Raw genomic sequence first — 21718 nt, 5'->3', positions numbered from 1 at the left:
TTGAAGAAATAGGCCCATGGCCTGTTGCCGATTCTTGAAATTTTCGTGACTTGATTCACAAGGGATCCTGCCTTTGGAACCCGATCTTTCCATAGCTGACGATTGATTGAGATAGCTGCAGGACTTATTGCCTGGTCTGTGCATGTAACTGATGTAAGTTTATGCGAGACACCAGGAGTTGTCAGCCATTTCCGATCTCGGCTCCAGTTCGAACCCAATCCTTGTTCAAGGGATGAATAACTAACGGTGAAACGCTTTTATGATTTCACAAATGTTCTTATGTATAAAACAAGTTCGGCGGTTCCAAAAGTATAAAAGTTAAGAAAACACAACATAATTTTTCAGTATATTTACACGACCAAAAAAAAGCTTCTGCGGAGAAACTATTTAGCCCTTGAGGAGATCCTGAAAGTAAGAGACGTTGAAGGCAGCCCAGTTCTATACAAAACAAACCCTTCGCACCAGTTGGGATCCAATCCAACATAAATAAAATCAAACAACTTCCCTTAGCTAAATAAACATCGAGACATACCACCCTCCAATTCTTCCCACTTCCGGAGATTCGAAGATAGCGCGAATAGAAATAACGAAACGATAGTATATCATAAAACGCAAATGCTTGTTAAGATCATTTTTGAAAAGCATTATGATTATTGATAAGTAATTTGACTAAACGATTAATGACGGAAATATATGCTAAGAATTCGAGTAAGCATCAGAACAGTCATCAAAAAAATCTTTCGTCGCACAGGGCTTTGAAAGGAATCTTCAAGATACAAGTGACCAAATGCCAATAATATTTCTTCGACAAAAGCATTATTAGAACAGTAAAATCATGCTGAAGGCAAACAGAATAAAGTTATACATTTATGACGGAACTCCTTGAGAGACAACGAGATCAAACAGCGACAAAATTTCCCAGATCATTTAGCAGGCCGAAAGCAGAAATCCTGGCAATCACTGAACAGTGACATCAAAACGGGGTGACCAACAAATTGCGGGCGTTCGATTTTCTTTTGCCTAAAGTCTCAAGTTCACGAATTATGCTTATTGGTTGAAGATTTTCAGGTATGTTAAGTCAGTGAGTAATTTCCCAATAATTATTCATATACATTATATACACACTTACACATGACATAACAATACGCATCACAGTGAGTCGAGAGCGGCTCTGGCTCGATGCGAGCCGCGACAGCGCTCTTCATGTCTCTGTGTTCAGTCTTGATAGGAGAATAAATAGTGCAAGGAATTAACTTCAATGTTAACGTCGTGATGGCCAGATTTTTTACTTTTTTAAACAAGAATTATTTCAGTGCGGGATGGACTGAAAGCCGCTCGATTTCTGCAAAGAGACTACACGAATCTTGAACTAACGAATCTTAGACGCAGAGGTCAGCCTTCAACGCTTGATTTCACGATGAAACGTCAACTGGTAGATAATCAGATAACAGATCAGCCTCGAAATCACTTCGCAAATACGATCTGTAACGTGACGAAATAATGAATTACCCTGTAGAGAACATCTCCAAGTTACGTCAAGTTCAAGCAAAGCATGTCAGCACCCAAGTGTGGAATGCTTTGTTCAAGTGAGGTCTGATTCAGCAGCTTCGATCATTCGCTGTTAGTAGGTGGCAACTGAATGGATAAGGCTTTAATAATTTATGTCTTGCAGGTAAATGTTTCTGTTAAGTAAACACTTCTTTTAGAAATAAAATCAATCAAAAGAAATGAAACAGTGTGTCAAAATGTATAAGGCATTCCAAGAACTTGACGGCGAAAGCGTTAAAATTAAAAAAATATAATTTTGTCGTAGAAGAACAATCCGCTATAGATCAATGGAAAAAACGATGTGGTAGAAAATCCGTCCATAGGGAAGTCAAGGGTCACAGAGACTACATTACACTAAATTTCAAGAAATATTTAAATAGAGGTAAATATCTCCAAAGAGATCTCCAATACGACCGAAAACATCGGCTACAACACATTTTCTAAAAAAATATACCGAGGTCAAATTCATCAAACCAAACGCTACCGCATCAGCGCAAGACAAAAAAACCTGAGGAAGTGGGCCTTTACATTGGCCCTTACTGGTAAGTTTAAATCATCCTTAATACTAATACCTATTTTAAATGCTAGCCTAGAGAAAAATTAACATCACAGATAACATCTATCACGATGGCAGCAGTGGCAGCGTAACACACATGACCAATCCATTCGGACACAAGAGGGCCGCGAACACGTCCAAATGTTGCAGCGTCAGTAGCCCGGGGGCATGACAGTTGCACCCTGGGTCTATGTGGGTAGTAAACCTGGATCACGTATGTAGTAACCTAGGCTCACATCGGCAGTAACGCTGGATACCATCCACGGTAACCCTAGGTCACATATATAGAAACCTTGAGCCACATCCTTAGTAACCAAGAGTCACATTTAATAGTGACGCGGTGGGGTAACGGATAAGAGCGATTACACTTCAATCGAAATTGACGTTTCGGTCAAATGAGCCTTAACAAGAGTAACCAGGACGTCAAAAAACATATCGAGGGAATAAACTTTCACCGAAAGTAAGCACAGTCAGCGGTATGAAAACCGATTAAAACCGACGCTACCGATGTAAAATTGCAGATTGCGCTGAAACTTTTGTGAAATAAACCAAGTCACAAATCATACGGCAGAGTAATCACAAAGACACAAGACCCTTGCCACGCCAAATATACATGAGTATTAATTCTGCTTCAACCTAAGAAAAAAGACCAATCCATGACTAGGAGTTCGTACAATTTCAGCATCAAAGCTATTGCACTCCACACGAGGTACAGAAAGTAATGGTCAATAGCTAACAACGGACCAACGGCAGTTCCCAGGTACGGAAAATGCCGCATGTAAGAAGAAAAATTGTTTCAAGAGGCAAAACTTAAAAGAATTGCGAGTCTCTGAAGAGTGAAAATTCAGATGAAGCGAATCTTGAGAAGAATTGAAGCATTCATAGACGACTGTGCGCACGTTGTCCTGACGATGGCAAAAGCTGGTCTGAGGGGCTATAGATTTCTGCAGCACAACACTCGACAAGTTGTCGGGTGAGCGGATGAACCAAAGAAGGTGTAGGTTGGGAAATAGAAGAAACTAAATAATCCAGTGTTTATGATAGGACTTAAACTAACAGTGAGGATAGGGAGCCAAAAGGAAAGGGAAGTGCCACGCGCGCTCAGCTGAGCAGACTTAAATATGTAGCAACAAGAGAGCGTCTCGCAGAGGAGCGCATCCAACACAACAACACATGAACAAACAACAATTTTATGTGCAATTAACACGCACGCACATCATGGCTTTCAGGAGTGACGACGTTCATAAAGATGTTGACACAGCAACATCTCAGGATGATGACATTGATGATGAAATGAGGGGGATGATCTTCGAAACCGTCACTAGATGACGATCACTGTACAGGCGAGACTGAATAATATTCATCATAATATCAATACATAATATTAACACTGCCGATAGCTTCAAGAGATGAATAAGACGGTGATATTGACGACGATACACAGCAACAAACACACAGCTAACCGAACGGTAAATTGAGCAAAACGGGCGGCGCGGCAGCCTTATGAGCGCCACGCTATATCGTACCTACAGAGCTACTTCAACCCTGACATCACATTGCACTTGCCTAAAGCCAAGTCCTACACGCGACTTAAGCTAAACAATAAGAATAATTGAGTCCCAATAATGATTATGGGCGAACGCTTCACTACACCGACGAAGCATTGCAAGCGTTTCTCATGCAGCGGGCAAGCGCGCATGCGCGTGGTAAGCTCATCACACGTACCATATTTCTACACGATCCAGCGAGACGGTCTTTTGTCAGAGATATAAATTATAACAATAGAAGCATCACTGTTGACCTTTCAATAAGTATAAAGTCTCTGCACTGCTGTTAACTTCGCTTCATTGAGATTAAAGGACTACTGAGTTCAAAGAGCTTCTACAATTTCCTGGACCATCGCACATTTAGCACATCATTTCAGGCGTGTGATAGCAAGTCTCTTCGTGTACAGGTTCGACGGTAGGTATAAGAAATGAGACTCGCAGTTAGATATAGAGAGCGCTCCATTGAGGTGCTTCCCAAGAAACACGTAATTCCTTGGACAAGGCCAATAGTAACACATTTCTCGACTAAGTAGGTCAACAGTTGGCTATTTAAATATATATTCCATGAAATTACGACAAATCCGATAAGTGACATGATGGTGTTATTTTCACAATTTAATTAGAAGAAACTTCTTTACCCAGATATTTCAATATAATATCTTAATAATAGCTTTTCACGAAATGAATGCGTCGACAATTTTGTGGTAATTTAACTAAACAGAACCGTTCAAAAATTTAAGAGAAATATATTCAATGTTAGGTTAGTGGTGCAGTGGAAGTAGCTGATATTTCGTCACTTCCACCTACAGATGCGAGTCAAAAGAAATTATTTATACAGAAAATGTGCTCAGTCATCGTCGCTGACAGGTTCAACGTTAGGCTCGTAATTGGAAGCAGGGCGTTGAGCGGACGACACTGTGGTGGACCAAGACGACACCACGGCTGAGGTACTATGACTGCTGCTGCTGGTCGTGTGGTTCATCAGAGACACGGGCGGGTTACTACTGCTGCTTGTGGTGGTACTGTTGCTGTTATTATTGGTGGTCCCAGAATTGGTACCGTGGCTGCCAACGAGACCTGATGTTGGGGCAGCTGAGGAGTGTCTGTGACGGTAGTGCTGCTGCTGCTGCTGCTGCTGCTGCTGATGTTGTTGATACTGATAGGCAAGGCTGGCGGCATTTGCAACCGAGTTCGCAACTGAAGAAATTATGGACACTTGAGGATGTCGGTCACTGGCCCCGTCGTGACCGTCGTGCTGGTGATTACCACCGTCAACGTTGGGCTGACGAGGGGTCTCGTCGATAACCATTTCCCCAGACTGCGGGGAGTCCGCCACCTCTTCCCCATTGTTCCTAACGGGACGTGAACGGGAAGGCGGTCGCATGCTTTCCATACCAGAGTCTAGTCTCTTCTTTTTGTCCTCCATTCCGTCGTAATGTGGGTGCATGGTTTGGCCCAGATTACTTGAGCTTGTTGCAGGGTCAAGACGTTTTTTTTTATCCTCAATTGAATCATAATGAGGGTGCATAGGGTGCGTCGAGCTCGGCGTGCCTGCACGCGAGCTGTGCGAGGAGGAGTTGGTAGGATGCGCGTCCTCAACACTGTTGCATCTTCTCTCACTACCCTGCGCTTGTGGTTGAGGTCGATCTCGCTCCTTGTCAGAGTTGCGCATAACTTCAGCAATTTTCACCCTGACATACTCGAAGGGAAACATGTTCATTTGCTTCGAGTCTTTTGCGTCATCTTCTTGTGGCCCTGAAGGACTATGCTGAACTGCACTAGAAGGAGACGAAGTGCTCATTGTGTAGCCAGATGAAGGAGGCGTTCGGGACTTGATCTGCTGCTGAGAAGACACAGATACTTGCGGAGGAGGACCATGCAGTTGCTTTTGCAGCTGCAACTGTTGACTCTGGTGAGATATTTGAAGATGTTGCGAATGCGGTGGTGGTGGTGGCTGAATCTGCTGCGGAGGTGGAGCAGCCGCGGAACGCTGCATTTGCTGTTGTTGTGAACCTTGATTTGGTTGCTGATGCTGCATAACAGAGTTACCTTGAGACTGTTGGAACTGAGATTGGGCTTGTTGGAACTGATGCGGCTGGTGAGGTGACGAGGTGGGAGGCTGTTGGGGAGACTGCAGAGGAGAGGAAACTGAGCCTTGCTGCTGCAGATGCTGAGGGGGACGCCCACTGCGTTGTTGGTCACGAGACGACTGAGCGATGCGGATAATTTGACGCTCGTCCACAGACAGGTGCATGGACTGTGAGTTACTTTGAGACACCTGCTGCGGTTGTTGTTGTTGCTGTTGCTGCTGTTGATGTTGTTGTTGCTGCTGTTGATGTTGCTGCTGCTGTTGATGATGGTGTTGCTGCTGTTGCTGAAGCTGATGCATGCTTTGAGATGGATGATGCGAAGAGCCAGCAGTTGAATTGTGTAACGACGCCGAAGAAACTGACGGAGATATTGATGAGTGGTAGGACTGTGGTGGCACATTGTGGTGCGACACCGGCGGCTGTTGATGATAATGTGGTGATGGCTGCGATACTGCAGTCACGTGAGGAGAGGCCATGGCTCGATGAGGTGACCGAGAGTCTATCCGATCTTTGTCGCCCGGGTGTAGGGAAGCAGAGGAGTTCGCATGAGCTCCAGAGTTTTGTGCGTGGTGTGACGGTGCCGACTGGTGACACCGGCCTTTCCACTGGTCGAAAGTTTGTGGATGTACAACTTGAGGAGATCGACCTTCGCTTCTTGGGATGTCCATCGATGATCTGATGTAAGTTCCAGCTGACTGCTCAGGCCCCTTCTTGGAATCATGCACACGGAGCTCGCGATTAATAACAAAGTCAACGTGCGCTTGAATAGACTTTGGATGAACGTTAGAAGCCATTTGTTGTTGCGATGGCTGCTGGTGATGTTGATGGAGACCTACAGAAGAATCCTTGTGGTGAGGAGGAGGGTGCTGGCCCATATTACCCCGAGGCTCAGGCCCATCATCGACCGTAACGATTTCTTTCTCGCCGCTGCCGTGGTGGTGGAGCAAAGACGGCGATGACATCTGCTGACCAAGAAGCATCCGCTTATCTCCACTTGATGCTGTGACAACACGCGGGACTGATCCTGGGTTTACATTAGATATTGCACTCTCATCCAGAGGCTTATTGATCGTGCAGTGGATAACTCTATTGATAAGGCAGCTTGCTGTAACTATTCCTTCCTTCTTTTCATTGTGGCCCACCATCGACTGCTTCTGCTGCATTTCCATGTCCTCTTCTTTACTCTTGTACGGAGGCATGGCATTACTTGAAGCCCTTTCGTCCCTCATATCCATTTTATCGTTCATGTGAACGGGATAATGCTTAGGGTCTATCTTCTGTGCGTGTGAAGGGAGCGGTGGTTGCTGGTAGGGGACATTGCGCTTTGGATCGTGCAAATTCTGTGCGTTCAAAACGCTAACATTACTGCCTGGCGCATGAGCATGGGGTATACGCATGTCACGGCGAATTTCAACTCCAGCAGTATTACGGTTTTTAGCAGCGAGGTCAGGACGATTTTGAAGCACTTCGTGCTGATGGCGAGGAGAAAAACGCTCGTTTTCAATCAGGGCATTGCGTGGTGACGCACTTTTCGGAGGACCGAAATGACCAGGTTTATTCTGCGGAGGCATAGGCTGCCGACTGATAACAGATCGTATACGATTTTGAGGGTTGCAGTTAGACATGTTCATCATTTCATGTGGAGAAGCATGGTTTGTTTCAGACGTAGGAGGGGTCGGAGGAGCGTCTCTCACAGACGGTGATGGGGAAGGTCGACTGCCATCGGCCGAAGTAAAGTAATAGCCTTGAGAATGAGGTGGACCATGGTAACCAACGGAGTACTGGAGATTAGATCGAGACTCCGCAGATGATCGCGGTAAGTTTCCATGCGTATCATTGGAATGGATCTCGACTACTTGATGTTCAGATCGAGGATCCACAGAACGATGTTCCAAACTGGAAGGATCAATAGCTCTGCGATCAATCTGCCTGAGATCCGTACGATGATCCAAGTGTCTGAGATCAACAGAACGATGGTCTACAGAAGCTCGATGCTCTAACATACGCGAGTCCATGGATCGTGGATCAACGACTCGTTGGTTCCCTAAACCTTGATTTAAATTCCTTCGATCCATTTGTGATCCATTATTAAGGTTCCTATGTTCTCTAGGATCAGCTTGAGGGCTAGGGCCCCGTGGAGTGGATCGCGGAGAGCCTCTAACGTCTTTTTCAGTGGACACACCACGACGACCAACCATTTGCTGGGACGTGTTGTAGTCTGTTTCAACGATGATTTGTCGACTATCAAGTTGACTACCACCGTAAGAAGCGGCACGATTATAATATGAACTTGGATAGCTTGCGTTACTTGATGGGATAGGCTGTCTATGGCCCACACGATAAACTTCTCGCTCGTAATTAGCAGCTGGGTTAGGCCGGGGTATGATTTCAACTCCAGGTCTCGACTCGTAGGGAAGACCATCTTTCATTTGAGGGCCCGTGCGCTTGATCTCATGATGCACCGGTGTCCCCTGAGTGATCGAACCTTCACGAGCGGTAATAGGTTTTGAAGGCATTTCGTAGCGCGATGGCTGGCTAGTGGGATTGACCAGAATCTGGGCCTGATTTACAGGAGTACCATGCGTGATGGAACCGTGCATACCAACAGTTTTATCAGACTTCAATGGAATTCTAGACACGGTAGCAGGAGCATGTTGCTGTTGAGGTAAAGGCAGGGGTTGCTGATGGTGCACGATGCGATTTGAGTTGCTTGAGAGTGTCATCTGGCCCTGACTTATTCCAGGCTTGGCTGATTTTGCAATAGTTAGCTGTCGCGGAGGATTTTTATAGATGTGATGGGGTGGTGTAACACTAGACACAGAACTCATCATGGAAGACGGATGAGCGAGACCACGTGAGTCGGTGTTGTAAGGAGACGGGGGTTTACTCCTGCCGTCATTGACAAGGAACTGGTCGTAAATGGCAGGGGGCTTGTTGTAGCCCAGACTGCTGGAATGTGCTCTAGGAGGCTGATTGTGATCTTTACTCGTAATTATTATTTCAGCTCCGCCGTGAGGTAGAGTAACCGTAGCGTGACCGCTTTCACGCTGTACAATAGATACAGGATTGTTGTGAAGAGCGTGCATGTAGGACTGGCTGTGGGTGGAGCCAAGTGACGAAGCAGGAGCTGAAGGAACTGAAGGAGCAGGGGGACTTCTGTCTCTTTTCTTTACAGATAAATCAAGTCCTCCTTCAGGCTCTAAAGGTATATTACTAGGTCGCGAAACACCTGAATGCGGGTCAGATATAATAGAAGGTGGATTAGAGCTTGCCCATGCGGGAGCGGCCCAATTGCTATAATTTGCAGGATGACCGTGGCCGGGAGCATCGGGAAGTTTTTCGTGAGCCACACGACCGTAGTGGTGCGCCTGGGGCTGGCCATGAGATGGATGTGCTGGCGGGGCTCCTGATATCGCTTGTTGTTCATACAAAGTCCTCTCGATGGTCTTGTGGATGAAGTCTCGTACGCTCGTACCCGACATGATCTGCGGCTGAGAGCCATCAACGTGGTACATGATAGGGGACGTTCGCTGGGGCTTGTGGGGAAGGCTCTCTCCAGGGTGAGGGATGTGCTGTACCTCCGGGGAGTCACGGCCGTTGATACCCCGGCACTCCCCAGACACGACATCCTCTTTGGCAATATCCAAGTCATTGCGACCTGCACACGAAAGTCTTATAAACGCGTGCATTCATTTAATATCAGATTTATACGTTTTTCACCACAGGAAAAATAAAATTGCAAGAAATTCCCTAAGTAAATAGTATGGAAGCTAATTCGCACTCGTTAGTGAGCAAAAAATACAAGGCTTGGAAGCAAACAATGCAATTTTGCATTGCAATTTTTTGCATGGCTAAATAACCTCCCATTCAGAAAATTATATCACTTTCAACAATGGCATCAAATACAAAGTTTAAACCGAGACGAAAAGATCATTGCACAAAATTTGGTTGGCAAATAAAGTGAAATAAATACAAGGAAATATGAGCATCAGTAATGAAATCATGACTCGCAACGAACCAGCGATGGGTGACGAGGCAGAGGCAATTTGAATAATACAAGGAAATTTGAATAATAATAATAATTAATAATAATAAGGAAATTTGAAGACGAGTGAAGAGGCAGACGCAGTGTCTTTGGTTGGCCAATTAAGTGAAATAAATACAAGGAACTACGAGAATCAATACTGAAATCAATGACTAGCAACGAACCAGCGACAGGTGACGAGGCAGAGGCGGTGTCAGAGGTGCTGTCGCGATGTTGTGTGGTGCGAGGAGGAGGCAAGCTCGTGTCATCACAGCTGTCAGTGGAGGAGCCTGTGCTTCCGCTGCTGCTGTATCCTGCTCCCTTACCGCCGCATACTCCTGCAGATGTTGTGACACCGCCTTCCCCGCTCAATGTTTTGCCTGCGACATCCAATGATAAATTAACAAAAATTTATCATCATCAAATTTATCATTAAATTCATCGACGGATTAATTACCTTGATAAGCGCAGCCATCCTCAAAGAATTGTAAGAATTGTACTAAGATAATAGTTGCGGGCTGCGCAGAAAAATACGTTAACAATTTAAGCAAAATCAATCGAGTCATGACAATAAACAACTGAAAGTAAATCCAAACAGTGCTTGAATGAGAGTCAAAGCTTTGCAGAGCAATAAAAATGTTAACTTAGCTAGTAGGAAACTAATTTACACTAATCTGTAAAGTTAATCAGTTTTTACAGACAAGGCAAGGTTCGAAACAGATACGACTTGTATCAAGTCCATGACAGTGCTCTCCGGTCACAGCCAGACGTCTCTATTTCTTTACTTTGGACGGATTTGTTCAAAATCGCAAAAATTTCTTTTACCATAAGCATGTATGGATCACAGATTATCCGGGTATAATTTAGAACGAAGCCTGAAATGTTCTAGAGAAATGGGACTAGACAATTATTTACTAATGGTTACCTCTGCTGCGTCTGTACTGAGTCATGGCTTCGTCAAGCTTGTACTTGGTCTTGAGGTTCGTGTAGAAGCTCTTGCACTGGTCGCTCGTCTTGCCAGGTACGTGAGAGCTCACGCGACTCCAGTGACGCCCAAACTGAACAGAAAATAAAACTTTATTGTCAACGTGAAACTACAACGCAACATTTGCAACAATAAATGAAACTACAGCGTAACATGTTCAACGGGACGTGAAAACACAGTGCAATATTTTCAATGGAACGTGAAACTACAGCGTAACATATTCAACGGGACGTGAAACCACAACGCAACATATTCAACGGGACGTGAAACTACAGCGTAACATTTTCAACAGGACGTGAAACTACAACGCAACATATTCAACAGGACGTGAAACTACAGCATAACATTTTCAACGGGACGTGAAAACACAGCGTAACATATTCAACGGAACAGACTACAAGGCTCATGAAAGTCTTCAAGATAATAACTGAGATACCTAGGCCTAAAATGTTTAAGATAATAACAGTTCAATCCTTAGGCCTACCTATAATTTCTACTTGCATTTTAACCGAAAATTGAACGTTATTCACGCAAATACTAACATGAAAATTGGTCCCAATCCAAGTTGTAGAGTTGGTTTATCAGAGCATGTAAATATGGCAATTTCACACTATATGGCTCGGTTATTTCTGATAATTTGGCTACTGAATGAGTCATTGCAGCATCATGATCACTTTGCTGCAGTGACTAGCACTGTCAACCTATAAAGCACTGAGTAGTTAATACCTCATTTCTACACTAACGCCTCCATTTAATACTTTATTTCTACACTAACGCCTTCATTCAACACCTTTTCTACACTAACGCCCTCATTCACGACAAGCACCCACCTGAGTAATGGCGTTCCTGAGCGCGTGTATTTCGTGCTGCGCCCACAGCGACGTGTCGACGGGAGGGTCGGCGGCCGCTGCCGCCCCCGTGGGACCGAGCAGCTGCAGCAACTTCTGTAGGCAACCGCTGCAGCAGCGCGACGCGTCAGCCGGCAGCTCTGTGGGTACTTGCTGGTTAGCTTTACGCACACGACGATACTTTTGGATGGCGACTAGCCAAAAAATGCTTGGAAATTGGGAAAGAAATAACAAACTTGATGGAGAAAACACCATCCCAGCATATCAGTGGTGTCGATTCGAGCATAAATTGCGGATGAACTTCGAAATCTATTCTTACAGAAATACGCGAGCAGTGTCGTATCAAAAGCGAGTAAACATAAAATATAAATTAGCGCGGAAATTTTCATAATAAAAGTGTCAATATTTTTCGATGACGAAGCGATTGAGTTGATTAACATCAAAGTGATATAAACGAGCGATACAAATTCCTAAGGAACGTGTTGAACTTACAATTTAGAAATAAAGTAAATAAAAAGATGTAAGCTGCGAGCACACTATCTTACAAGCTCCCAACACTGTGTGAATCATTGAAATTTCAAATACTAGACGAGGCCATGTCGGGATGAAATTTGAATACCATCAACTTTTATTGGCTCAAGCTTACGTGATAAATTGCACACAAATCTCTCTTGCGTTTTCCGTAATTGTGTTGTCAACACGACTTATATTATCAGTCAGCTTATATCGCAACTTCACAAGGAATTTAAAAGCAGAGAAAACGCTTGGCGTTTTCTCCAGAAATTTGCTTGGCATTTTCAATGCTTTTAATTTCCTTGGTCGGCAAGAACTTACGCATGTCGCGGACGATGGGTTCAGTCACGTCGCGGGGCAGGAGATGCCATCGTGGAGGCAGCGCCCGTAGCTTGCGCACCTTCCACTTGGGTGTCGTGCATGTGGGCACCGGGCATCTGGGGAACGATAGTTCTTACAAGCTCTGCATAGTTGCCGGTAACTCGTTAGTATATTTCATTTAACATTATTAAAGTGAAGTTTGAACCATTCTTGAAGAATCAGTAATTGAAGTAACTACGAATAGAATGTTATCTAATCTCATCATCAATATAATTCTCATTTAAAGGCCCATAATATGTATGCTGTGCGTTCCAATCACCTAATAATAGTTAATATAATTGTAAATTATTATAATGGAATATCATGTCCGCTATAGAAAACGTTTTTTCACACGACTACAAAACTCACTGCTTCGTGTGTCTCTTCACCTAATTATTAATATAATTGTAAATTATTATAATTGAATATCATGTCCGCTATGAAAAACATTTTTTCACATGACTACAAAACTCACTGTGGCGTGTGTCTCTTTGCCTAATAGTAATTAATATACTTGTAAATTATAATCGAATTATAAATTATTATAATGAAATATCATGTCCGCAATAGAAAAATATTTTTTCACGTCACCACAAAACTCACTGTGGCGTGTGTCTGTGGTTGCGCGTCGCACTGAAAGCGCGAGGGCCACACCTCAGTGTGCAGGAGTGGCACACTCGGCGGTGGGGAGAGTGGGGTGAGGGTGGAGGAAGGTGGCCCACCCCATACTGGTGGTAGCGGGCTGGTAGCACTCGTCGTGACCCACTGTAGTTAGGTACTACCACGCTGCACACGCAGCACTTGTGGCTACCTGTTCGGGTGAGGTATTTATTTATTTATTTATTTATTCACACAGGAGCACACGTTACAATGAAATATAAAAGAGACGTGAAATAAAATAGCAAGGCTTTCAGGTGAATGCCCATATAAGCTAAAAAAGCTTCGCAGGCAACACAATAGGTACAAAACTCAATTCGAATGATAACAAGACGACGATGAGAACAAACAAGTAACAAATTTCTAAAATAATAAAAACCATTGACAAAAGCCTAAAAAACCATTAGGTTACATAGCACGCATGTCTCAGCAGGCGTAAGCAAATAAGATAACGGCTTCGCGATCATTCGATATTGGACAAAAAACATAACTAATCAGTAATTTATACAAACGTGCGAGCTTTATGACTTAGTCAACTAACTAGCCCGAGTATAGGGCAGAGGGATAACATGTTGCACAACGCGCGTCGGTTACTTGGGTTCGAGGGAAAGACTGATTTTGTAACCTAGGGACTTGTGAAGACAAATTGTTTTGGTTCACAAGTTTTTGACATAAGTTGAAGATGTCACAATTGTTAGCTTGTCTATTTAAAGCACATAGTTGTTATATTATCATATAAAGATATATACCCTCGAAAATTTACGTTAATATATTAAAAAAGGAGCGTCTATTTCTAAAACGATTTACTATACCAAATCAATTATACCATAAAAAAATAACGGAGAACCAATTATAGAATCCGTGCTGAAATAGTCTATATAGGGAATCATCTTCTTTAATGTAAATTGCGCTGAAGTGCATCAGATTGAGTTGAATACAGAGAAAATTGCAGCGAAGTCTGTGTATGCTCCTGCACAAACTGAACACCCTAGCACCGAAGCACAGCGGCGTTCGTTTGTAAAATTTGCGTGGGTCACGTACTCACGTTGACTACAGAGCCACGATTTTGCCAAAATTTGGCGCCGAATGTAGATTATGCTGATTTCAGGGGTTGCACTGCATAATTTAATTCGAGTATATATGCTATCTAGTTGCAGTATTTGTTGTCCTCACGCAAGTGGTGTGAGTGAAGACAGACGCAATAAAAATTCTCACATGTACGAAAATGGCTAGAAAAAATAACGTAATCCTAAATGCAGTTAAAGTTCAAATAGAATCGACACGGTTCTCGGATAAACACCCATACCGATATACATGCAGCAAGGTCTTTGGTCTTAACCTCTAAAACCGATACAGGTAAGAAAAAAGGGAATCTGCAGGTAAGAAAAAAGGGAATCTGAAAACAAAAATAAAGATAGTTGAACGGAAAGGAAGCAGGAAAAATGAAATATGGATGAGAAAGAAATAAAATCTGTGAACAGAAAGAGACGAAGGAAGATGTAAGTAAGATGGTAATAAAGGTAAGATGTCGTAAGAAAACTAGAGGAAAACCAGTAGTTGGGAAAGGAAGTAAGGTGAGGGGAGGGGGCGTATAAGGCCCTCATATCGCCAGCTCCCCGAGTCAACAGAGGGCTGGGAGAGGACGATGTTTGTCGAAGCATTTGCAGATGACTGCTGAGACCGCGAGCGGCAACACCGGCGGCGCGACTCGACAGCGTCAGCCAGCCAGGCTCGCCGCCCCTATACTTTCAAAATGCGCTAAGTGAACGTAAGTACTTGCGCTCTATTTTCTTGTCTATGAAAGTATAGGCCCAGGGCCTATACTTTCAAAAAAAGTTGAGAGATCGTATGTTCATCAGCCAATCATAGACGGCCTTTCAGGCAAAATCCACCAATCATAGACAAGAAAATAGAGCGTAAGTACTTATACGTTCACTTAGTGAATTTTGAAAGTCAGGCTCGCCGCCCCTAAAGCCGAGTGCAGACTCGATGGTAACTTCCACGCTACCATACATGCTAAGTACTGATACACGAATACTTCATACACGTCAAGCATTATGATCTACGAGACATGCTGGAGGTAATCCAAGTCACAACAATGATCTTGAGTACAGCGTTGGACAACAGCTCACTCGTGTGCTTTATCACATAGAGAAGTAGGTAGAGAATTTATTCTTTGATGCGGATACTTCACTCTAAGGTGACAACTTAACGCACACCGAAGTTGACTTAGTCAACTAACTAGCCCGAGTATAAGGCAGAGGGATAACATGTTGCACAACGCGCGTCGGTTACTTGAGATCGAGGCAAAGCCTGATTTTGGGAACTAGGGCCTTTTAAAGACGAATTGTTTTGGTTCGCACGTTTTCAACATAAGATGAAGATGTCACAATTATTAGCTGGTCTATTTAGAGCACATAATGGTTACGTTATCATATAAAATATATATACCTTCGGAAATTGACGTTAAACCGTTCCAAAAGGAGCATCTACTTCTGAAACGGTTGACTTCCAAATCAATTATACCGTAAAAAAAATAACGGAAAACCAATTATAGAAAGCGTCGGGACTCATTTTCTTTAATGTAAATTGCGCTAAAGTGAATCAAATTGTGTTAAATACAGAAAAAAATTGCAGGGAAGTCAGTGTATGCTCCTGCACAAACTGAATGAAGCAACAGCCTGGCACAGAAGCACAGCGACGTTCGTTTATAAAATTTGCGTGGGTCACGTTGACTACTGAGCCACAATTTTGTCAAAATTGGGCGCTGACTCCAGATTATGCCAATTTCAGGTGTTGCACTGCATAATATAATTTGGGTATTTAGGCTATCTAGCTGCAGTATTTGTTATAATCGCACATGTAGTGTGAGTGAAGACATGCGCGATAAAAATTCTCACACATCCGAAAATGCCTAGAAACAATAATGTAATCGTAAATGCAAGTTCGAGTAGAATCGACACGGATCTCTGATAAAACACTCATACCTATATATATGCAGCAAGAACGTCTTTGGTCTTAACCTCTAAAACAGATACAGGTAAGAAAAAAGAGAATCTAAAAACAAAAATAAAGATAGTTGAACGGAAAGGAAGCAGGAAAAATGAAATATGGATGAGAAAGAAATAAAATCTATGTAGAGAAAGAGACGAATGAAGATGTAAGATGGCAATGTAGGTAAGATGTCGTAAGAAAACTAGAGGATAACCAGTAGGTGGGAAAGGAAGTAAGGCGAGGGGAGGGAGCGTATAAGGCCCTCATATCGCCCGCTCCCCAAGTCAACAGAGGGCTGGGAGAGGACGATGTTTGTCGAAGCATTTGCAGATGACTGCTGAGACCGCGAGCGGCAACACCGGCGGCGCGACTCGACAGCGTCAGCCCGCCAGGCTCGCCGCCCCTATACAGCCGTCTGCCGACTCGATGGTAACTTCCACGCATACCATGCATCACGAGTACGTTGCTAAGTACTGATACACGAGTACTGCATACATGGACAGGTGAGCATTATGATCAATGAGATTTGCTGGAGATCACAACAATGATCTTGGGTACAGCGTTGGATAACAGCTCACTCGTATGCTGTATCACATGGAGAAGTAGAGGATTTATTCTTTGATGCGGATACTTCACTCTAAGGTGACAACTTAACGCACACCGAAGTCGGTAAAGTTTACAGGCTACTATTGGAAACCATGGCATGAGGCATTTGCTTGCATTTTGAGTGATACAATAAACACAACTGCGCTATTCGCACCACGTAATAAATTCGAATATGCGCATGATGATCAGCATCGCATAAGAACTTTGCTCTACTGTTCAAGAACCTACAATAACAGAGATGTCGTGAAAGCTTCACACCGGCGCGTATACGGGGTAGAGGTGACGTACACGAGCCACGGGTTACGGTGGGCAATGGCGGGCGAGAAGGGGAGAGACAGGGAGATAAGTTTGCCTTCTCATTGGTGAGATTAATTCGTTAAATATGCATACGATGCGTCGGTAGGAGGGCCCCTGCAGCGCCTCCCTCGGCACCTCCCCTCAGCTGTGTCAAGAAGTGACTTCATTCAAGAGTCCCAGCGTTACAGTGTCTAACGCTGGGTTGTAACTCGGCGTCACAGTCTTAGTGTTGAGATAACACGGGCTTATATTGTCTGTTTGTCGGTTGTAACACGGCGTTAAATTGTCTTACTGTGGTTTGTATTGCGGCGTTAAACAATATCTTAAAATATTTTATCATTAAGTCAAGCCCGCTTGTGGTGCTATATCCTAGCAAGATATTGAAATTCGCGAAAATTTCAAACCGACGGTCGAGAAGAAACTCGTTCTCATCATGAACTTTTTTCTAAGCCGAGACAGAAGCTCTTACCATGATGACATTGTTGAAAACTAATTTTTTTATATGAACGGAGTCACACAATACAATAAAAAGTTCAAGCGTCAATTTCTGTCGGGAGATTATAAATACTGTAAATGCGTACATGAATATAGGTGCCAGAGTACGCAATGCCGATCCAGTTTAGATACGAGGCAGAAACGTGAAGATGTAAACTTAAGGAAAAGAGGCACGAATGAATAACGAAATGAATTTGAATCGCCAGAGAGGTACCTCATAGAATTTCAGAAATTATGAGAATTCTATTAATTATTATCGATAAACAATAATTCATAAAATTTATTCTCATATTATTGGTAATTTTTGAAATAAAATATTTTTGCCAAAAACTTTACACAAGAAATTCGGTAATGTTAAAACCTCAAGCCCCAAGATCCATGAATACAGGGACACTTCTATAGGAAAATTGGAGAACTTCACTAATTGTGTCTGCCAAAGTCAATAAGAAGCGTCAACTCACTTAATCGAACCCAACTAACTTGAACAACCCCACAAAGCCAGAATCCTGTTAGCAGGCGGCAAAATGTTCTAATGAAATACGAAAGGTTTAATTGAAGGTCTGAATGGCTTTGTCATAACTATAACTTTATGATTTCGCTGTCTAGAAACGCGCCATGGAGATATCATTTTCAAAGCGATCACATTAATACCCAACAAGCCGTTTTCGGTGGTGCTTCAAGACAACATCTTTCAATTTACAGAAATATTTAGGGTAATTTTAATGATTCGAGAACTAAAATATCATTTAAAAAACTGATCCTGTTAATCTTCATTATGAAGTTGAAGCAGAGTTTGCATGATCCCACCCTTCGATGAGGAAGGGTGCCATGGACACGCGAGGGAGGGGAGTGAAGCAGAAGCAGAATAAGCTAATATTTGCAGTTCGTTAGCCTGCGGCCGCTCACTCTCATATTCACTAATTAAGAGGGAGATGATGAGTGAGGAGTGGCAGCTTAATCACTCGTACTAGCAGTTTCTTGAATACTATGCTAAATACGATGTTGCGGTGCTTGTTCCTCACATCGTATTCCTAATCGTTCTCTTGCACTTAGAGATGCATAGTGGAGATATCTAACATAGACTTTTCCCAGCATCTTTTCTTTTCGGCTGGAGATTTGAGTGGATGATATTAGTTTTTATGATTAACTCAATGCAACCGAGTCGATGGGATTCGTATGAAAATCTGGCTTTCTAAATTTTATAAGCTACGCGACTCTACTGACGCCTAATATTCTGAATTCATCGTCAGTTGATAGGAATTAGAAAAGTTGAAGGGATCTCGCCAAAATTTTCTATAACTCAATAATTGGAACGTAGGCGAAACCTTGCTATTCAACTGATAATTACAGAAAACCGGGCTAAAAAAAAGAACAGCAGTAGCTACTTTAAATGCGAATTGAACCTAATAAAATAGGCTCACAGGTGAGGCGCAAGACGCTTCCGAATGACATATAAAAAATATAACTCAGTATACTCACTGCAGTGAGTGACAGAGAGCGCATTTTCTCGTCGACGAAAACGTGAAGTCACGGACGGACAGACAGACGGACAGACGGACGGACATGGCGAGCACAATAGTGCATTTTATTCATAAATGAAGAAATGCGCTAAAAACGATTGCATTGCAGAATTTCATGGAAAACGAGAAGCTCAAGAGGAGCTTCTGATGCGCACTGATTCCGCGGCACAGATTCAGGCAGCTAATTGATTACAATGGGCAAAGGGGGGAGAGGGGCCTAGGGGGGCCGTGGACCACAAGGATGGGGGGAGGGAGTACAGCAGGAGGCAGCCGGAAAAAGAATGGCGAGGTAATTCGAGTGATGGAGTCAAGCATTTTAAATCAAACACAATTATACAAGAGAGCTTGCGAGTTGTAAGGAGCATTGCGCCTGCGGTCCCGGCCAGCGAACATGTCTAGAGCAAATACGCGCGTGAGTAACGAGACATGCAGTGAACAATGACTTACAGTAACTAAGTATATTCAGTTACACTTAGTTACGTTTATACATAATTAATCAGAAGCTATAAAAATGTTACCATTTAGAGTAAGTAATTAGTGCAAATACACGCGTGCGTAACGAGACGTGCAGTGAACAATGAATTACAGCTAGTGACTAAGTATTTTCAGTTACTTTTAGTTAGGTTTATGCATAATTAATCAGAAGCGATAAAAATGTTGCCATATCGAGTGAAAGCTCTTGATCGGTCTTTGAATTAATCGAATGGCAACGTCGGATATGTGCCAGAATTAAAACTTATAACGTTTATAGATACTCAACAAAACCATGGCGACTGAACGAGAACATAAATTAGAAAACAGCTAATAACTAAATAGATGTTATTAAAATCTGAGATTTCCCAAATGAATCTAGGTGTCGACTGTCGACATCATACATGGTCCCTAATTCCAGGTAGAATATCTCTTTATTGGATTTTTCATTTTATCTTAATTTTTTTCATTGACTTTAAGCACTTACGAACATGGGTGTACTACAACTAATCCCGGTTAGAACAATGTCATACAATAAAATAGTATCCCGAATGAAGCAGTACAATCACCAATACTTCAATAATTTTGGTAGACAAGAACCAATTACATTATGTCGAGATTGTTTCGGAAACAGCCTATATAAGACGAGCTCAGCATTGAGGTATCTAAGTCAACTCCATTAAGACGATTAAGTCCGACCAACCACGGGTCTTTCTTTTGGAAAAAGAGAGCTCGTACAATTTGATAACATAAGTCAATCTCGTACTTTTTATTTCGTTCTGAAATGTTTCAATAAATATAGTTGGACTTGAAATGTTAAAATTCAACTAATGTGCATACCATTTTTCATAGTGTGGACGCTTTAGTTATAAAATATTAACAAGATTAAATGCACCCTTACAGCAAAACTTTATGCAAGCAAAAATTTAGCGCTATTTATCAAAACTCGTCGGAAGCTTTTATTATGTTACAACAATGGAAACTGTATCGATTAAAAGCTAAGAAAATGGCGCGCGTTGAAGCTGCTCGAAGTTTTCATGGAGTTAGCATTAGAGAGCCGTTAAGTACCTACTCAGTTATCATAACAAATCAGTTACGGAAAAAAATCAGTAAATCTCTTCGATGCAAGCCCCGGAAAAGTGCGCCTAATCGAGTGGCTCATTAATGGATTTTTGCAGTTATCATAACTAATCAGCGACGGAAAAAAATCATTAAATCTCTTCGAAGCAAGCCCCGGAAAAGTGCGCCTAAGCGAGTGGCTCGATCATTAAAGGATTTTTGCAGTTATCATAACAAATCAGTTACGGAAAAAACATTAAATCTCTTCGAAGCAAGCCCCGGAAAAGTGCGCCTAAGCGAGTGGCTCATTAATGTATTTTTGCAGGTCCCCGGAGCAAGCCCTTCACCCTGGCCGGGGGGCATGTAAACAGCAGCACTGCATGCAGAGCGTCGCGTCGAGAGCAGCAGCAGAAGGAGGAGCTACACGCGGCTATATATAAGGCACAAGCAGCTATGATCGCATCGCACATCACCACGGAGGCTCGAGCTATAAGGTTATGTACTGTTTTTATGGTTTTGCAAATAATCACAGTGTTGGGAGTAATTATTACTGCTTACTGTGTGCGAAAACGAACGTTAACGCAACATCGCAAGAAGCTTATTAAGTTTGAGTAAATTCACAGAACGTAAGAGATTTGAATAAAACAAGCCTGCAATTAACTCAAAAAAAATAGCTGTGACATCACAAAGTATGCCTTTCTTCACAAAATTCTGCTAAAATAATTCATGAAATTTAGCGCAATCAAAATGAGCTTCCATAGTTTGCTCCACTGACATCAGAAGTGCTCAGTCTCTCAATACCGCAGTCATCAGGGACCACAATCGAAGTCCAGCGAACTCAGGTACGACTTCTCGTGACTTTTTTAACATGAATTATAAGGATGAGCGTCAGTTAACTGAAAAAGCGTGTTAATATACTTCAATTGTTGACTTTCAGTTCTGTTGCTGCAATCCTCGTAAGAATTGACAAACTTTATTTGAATGGCCAGTTCGAAATCTTACTCTTAATAAGGCTTTTAATCTCGTTTAGATGTCGAACATTTAGATAAGTGTCCCATATAGAATATGGTTGTCAAAGCTCCAAATCTACGACAAATCTAATTAATCAAGACGAAAAGTCAAAGACGAAGAACCAGACCACAATAAAT

General features: G+C 42.7%; 1 protein-coding gene across 1 annotated transcript; it reads right to left on the bottom strand.

Annotated features, from left to right (window-relative positions):
* Positions 1–334: 334 nt before the first annotated feature.
* Positions 335–15143, bottom strand: LOC108680575. The gene is made up of 7 exons (XM_018169446.1): positions 15059–15143; positions 13075–13282; positions 12433–12548; positions 11581–11792; positions 10691–10823; positions 9951–10145; positions 335–9399 (listed from the first exon to the last, which is right to left on the bottom strand). The coding sequence occupies exons 1-7, from the start codon at positions 15141–15143 to the stop codon at positions 4499–4501; spliced, it is 5850 nt and encodes a 1949-aa protein (XP_018024935.1). The 3' UTR covers positions 335–4498.
* Positions 15144–21718: the final 6575 nt, after the last annotated feature.

Source organism: Hyalella azteca, unplaced genomic scaffold (assembly GCF_000764305.2).
Source record: "Hyalella azteca isolate HAZT.00-mixed unplaced genomic scaffold, Hazt_2.0.2 contig12546, whole genome shotgun sequence".
In the NCBI taxonomy this organism is placed as follows: domain Eukaryota; kingdom Metazoa; phylum Arthropoda; class Malacostraca; order Amphipoda; family Hyalellidae; genus Hyalella; species Hyalella azteca.
This window is presented reverse-complemented; position numbering and strand designations above follow the sequence as displayed.

Excerpts from the sequence above, each read along its gene's own strand:
- LOC108680575 (XM_018169446.1), bottom strand. The coding sequence starts at position 15,143 with ATGTATGGTAGCGTGGAAGTTACCATCGAGTCTGCACTCGGCTTTAGG. Across the intron at positions 13,283-15,058 it reads TCAAAATTCACTAAGTGAAC|GTAGCCACAAGTGCTGCGTG; the intron begins GTATAAGTACTT and ends TCACCCGAACAG. Across the intron at positions 10,824-11,580 it reads TCAGGAACGCCATTACTCAG|TTTGGGCGTCACTGGAGTCG; the intron begins GTGGGTGCTTGT and ends TTTTCTGTTCAG.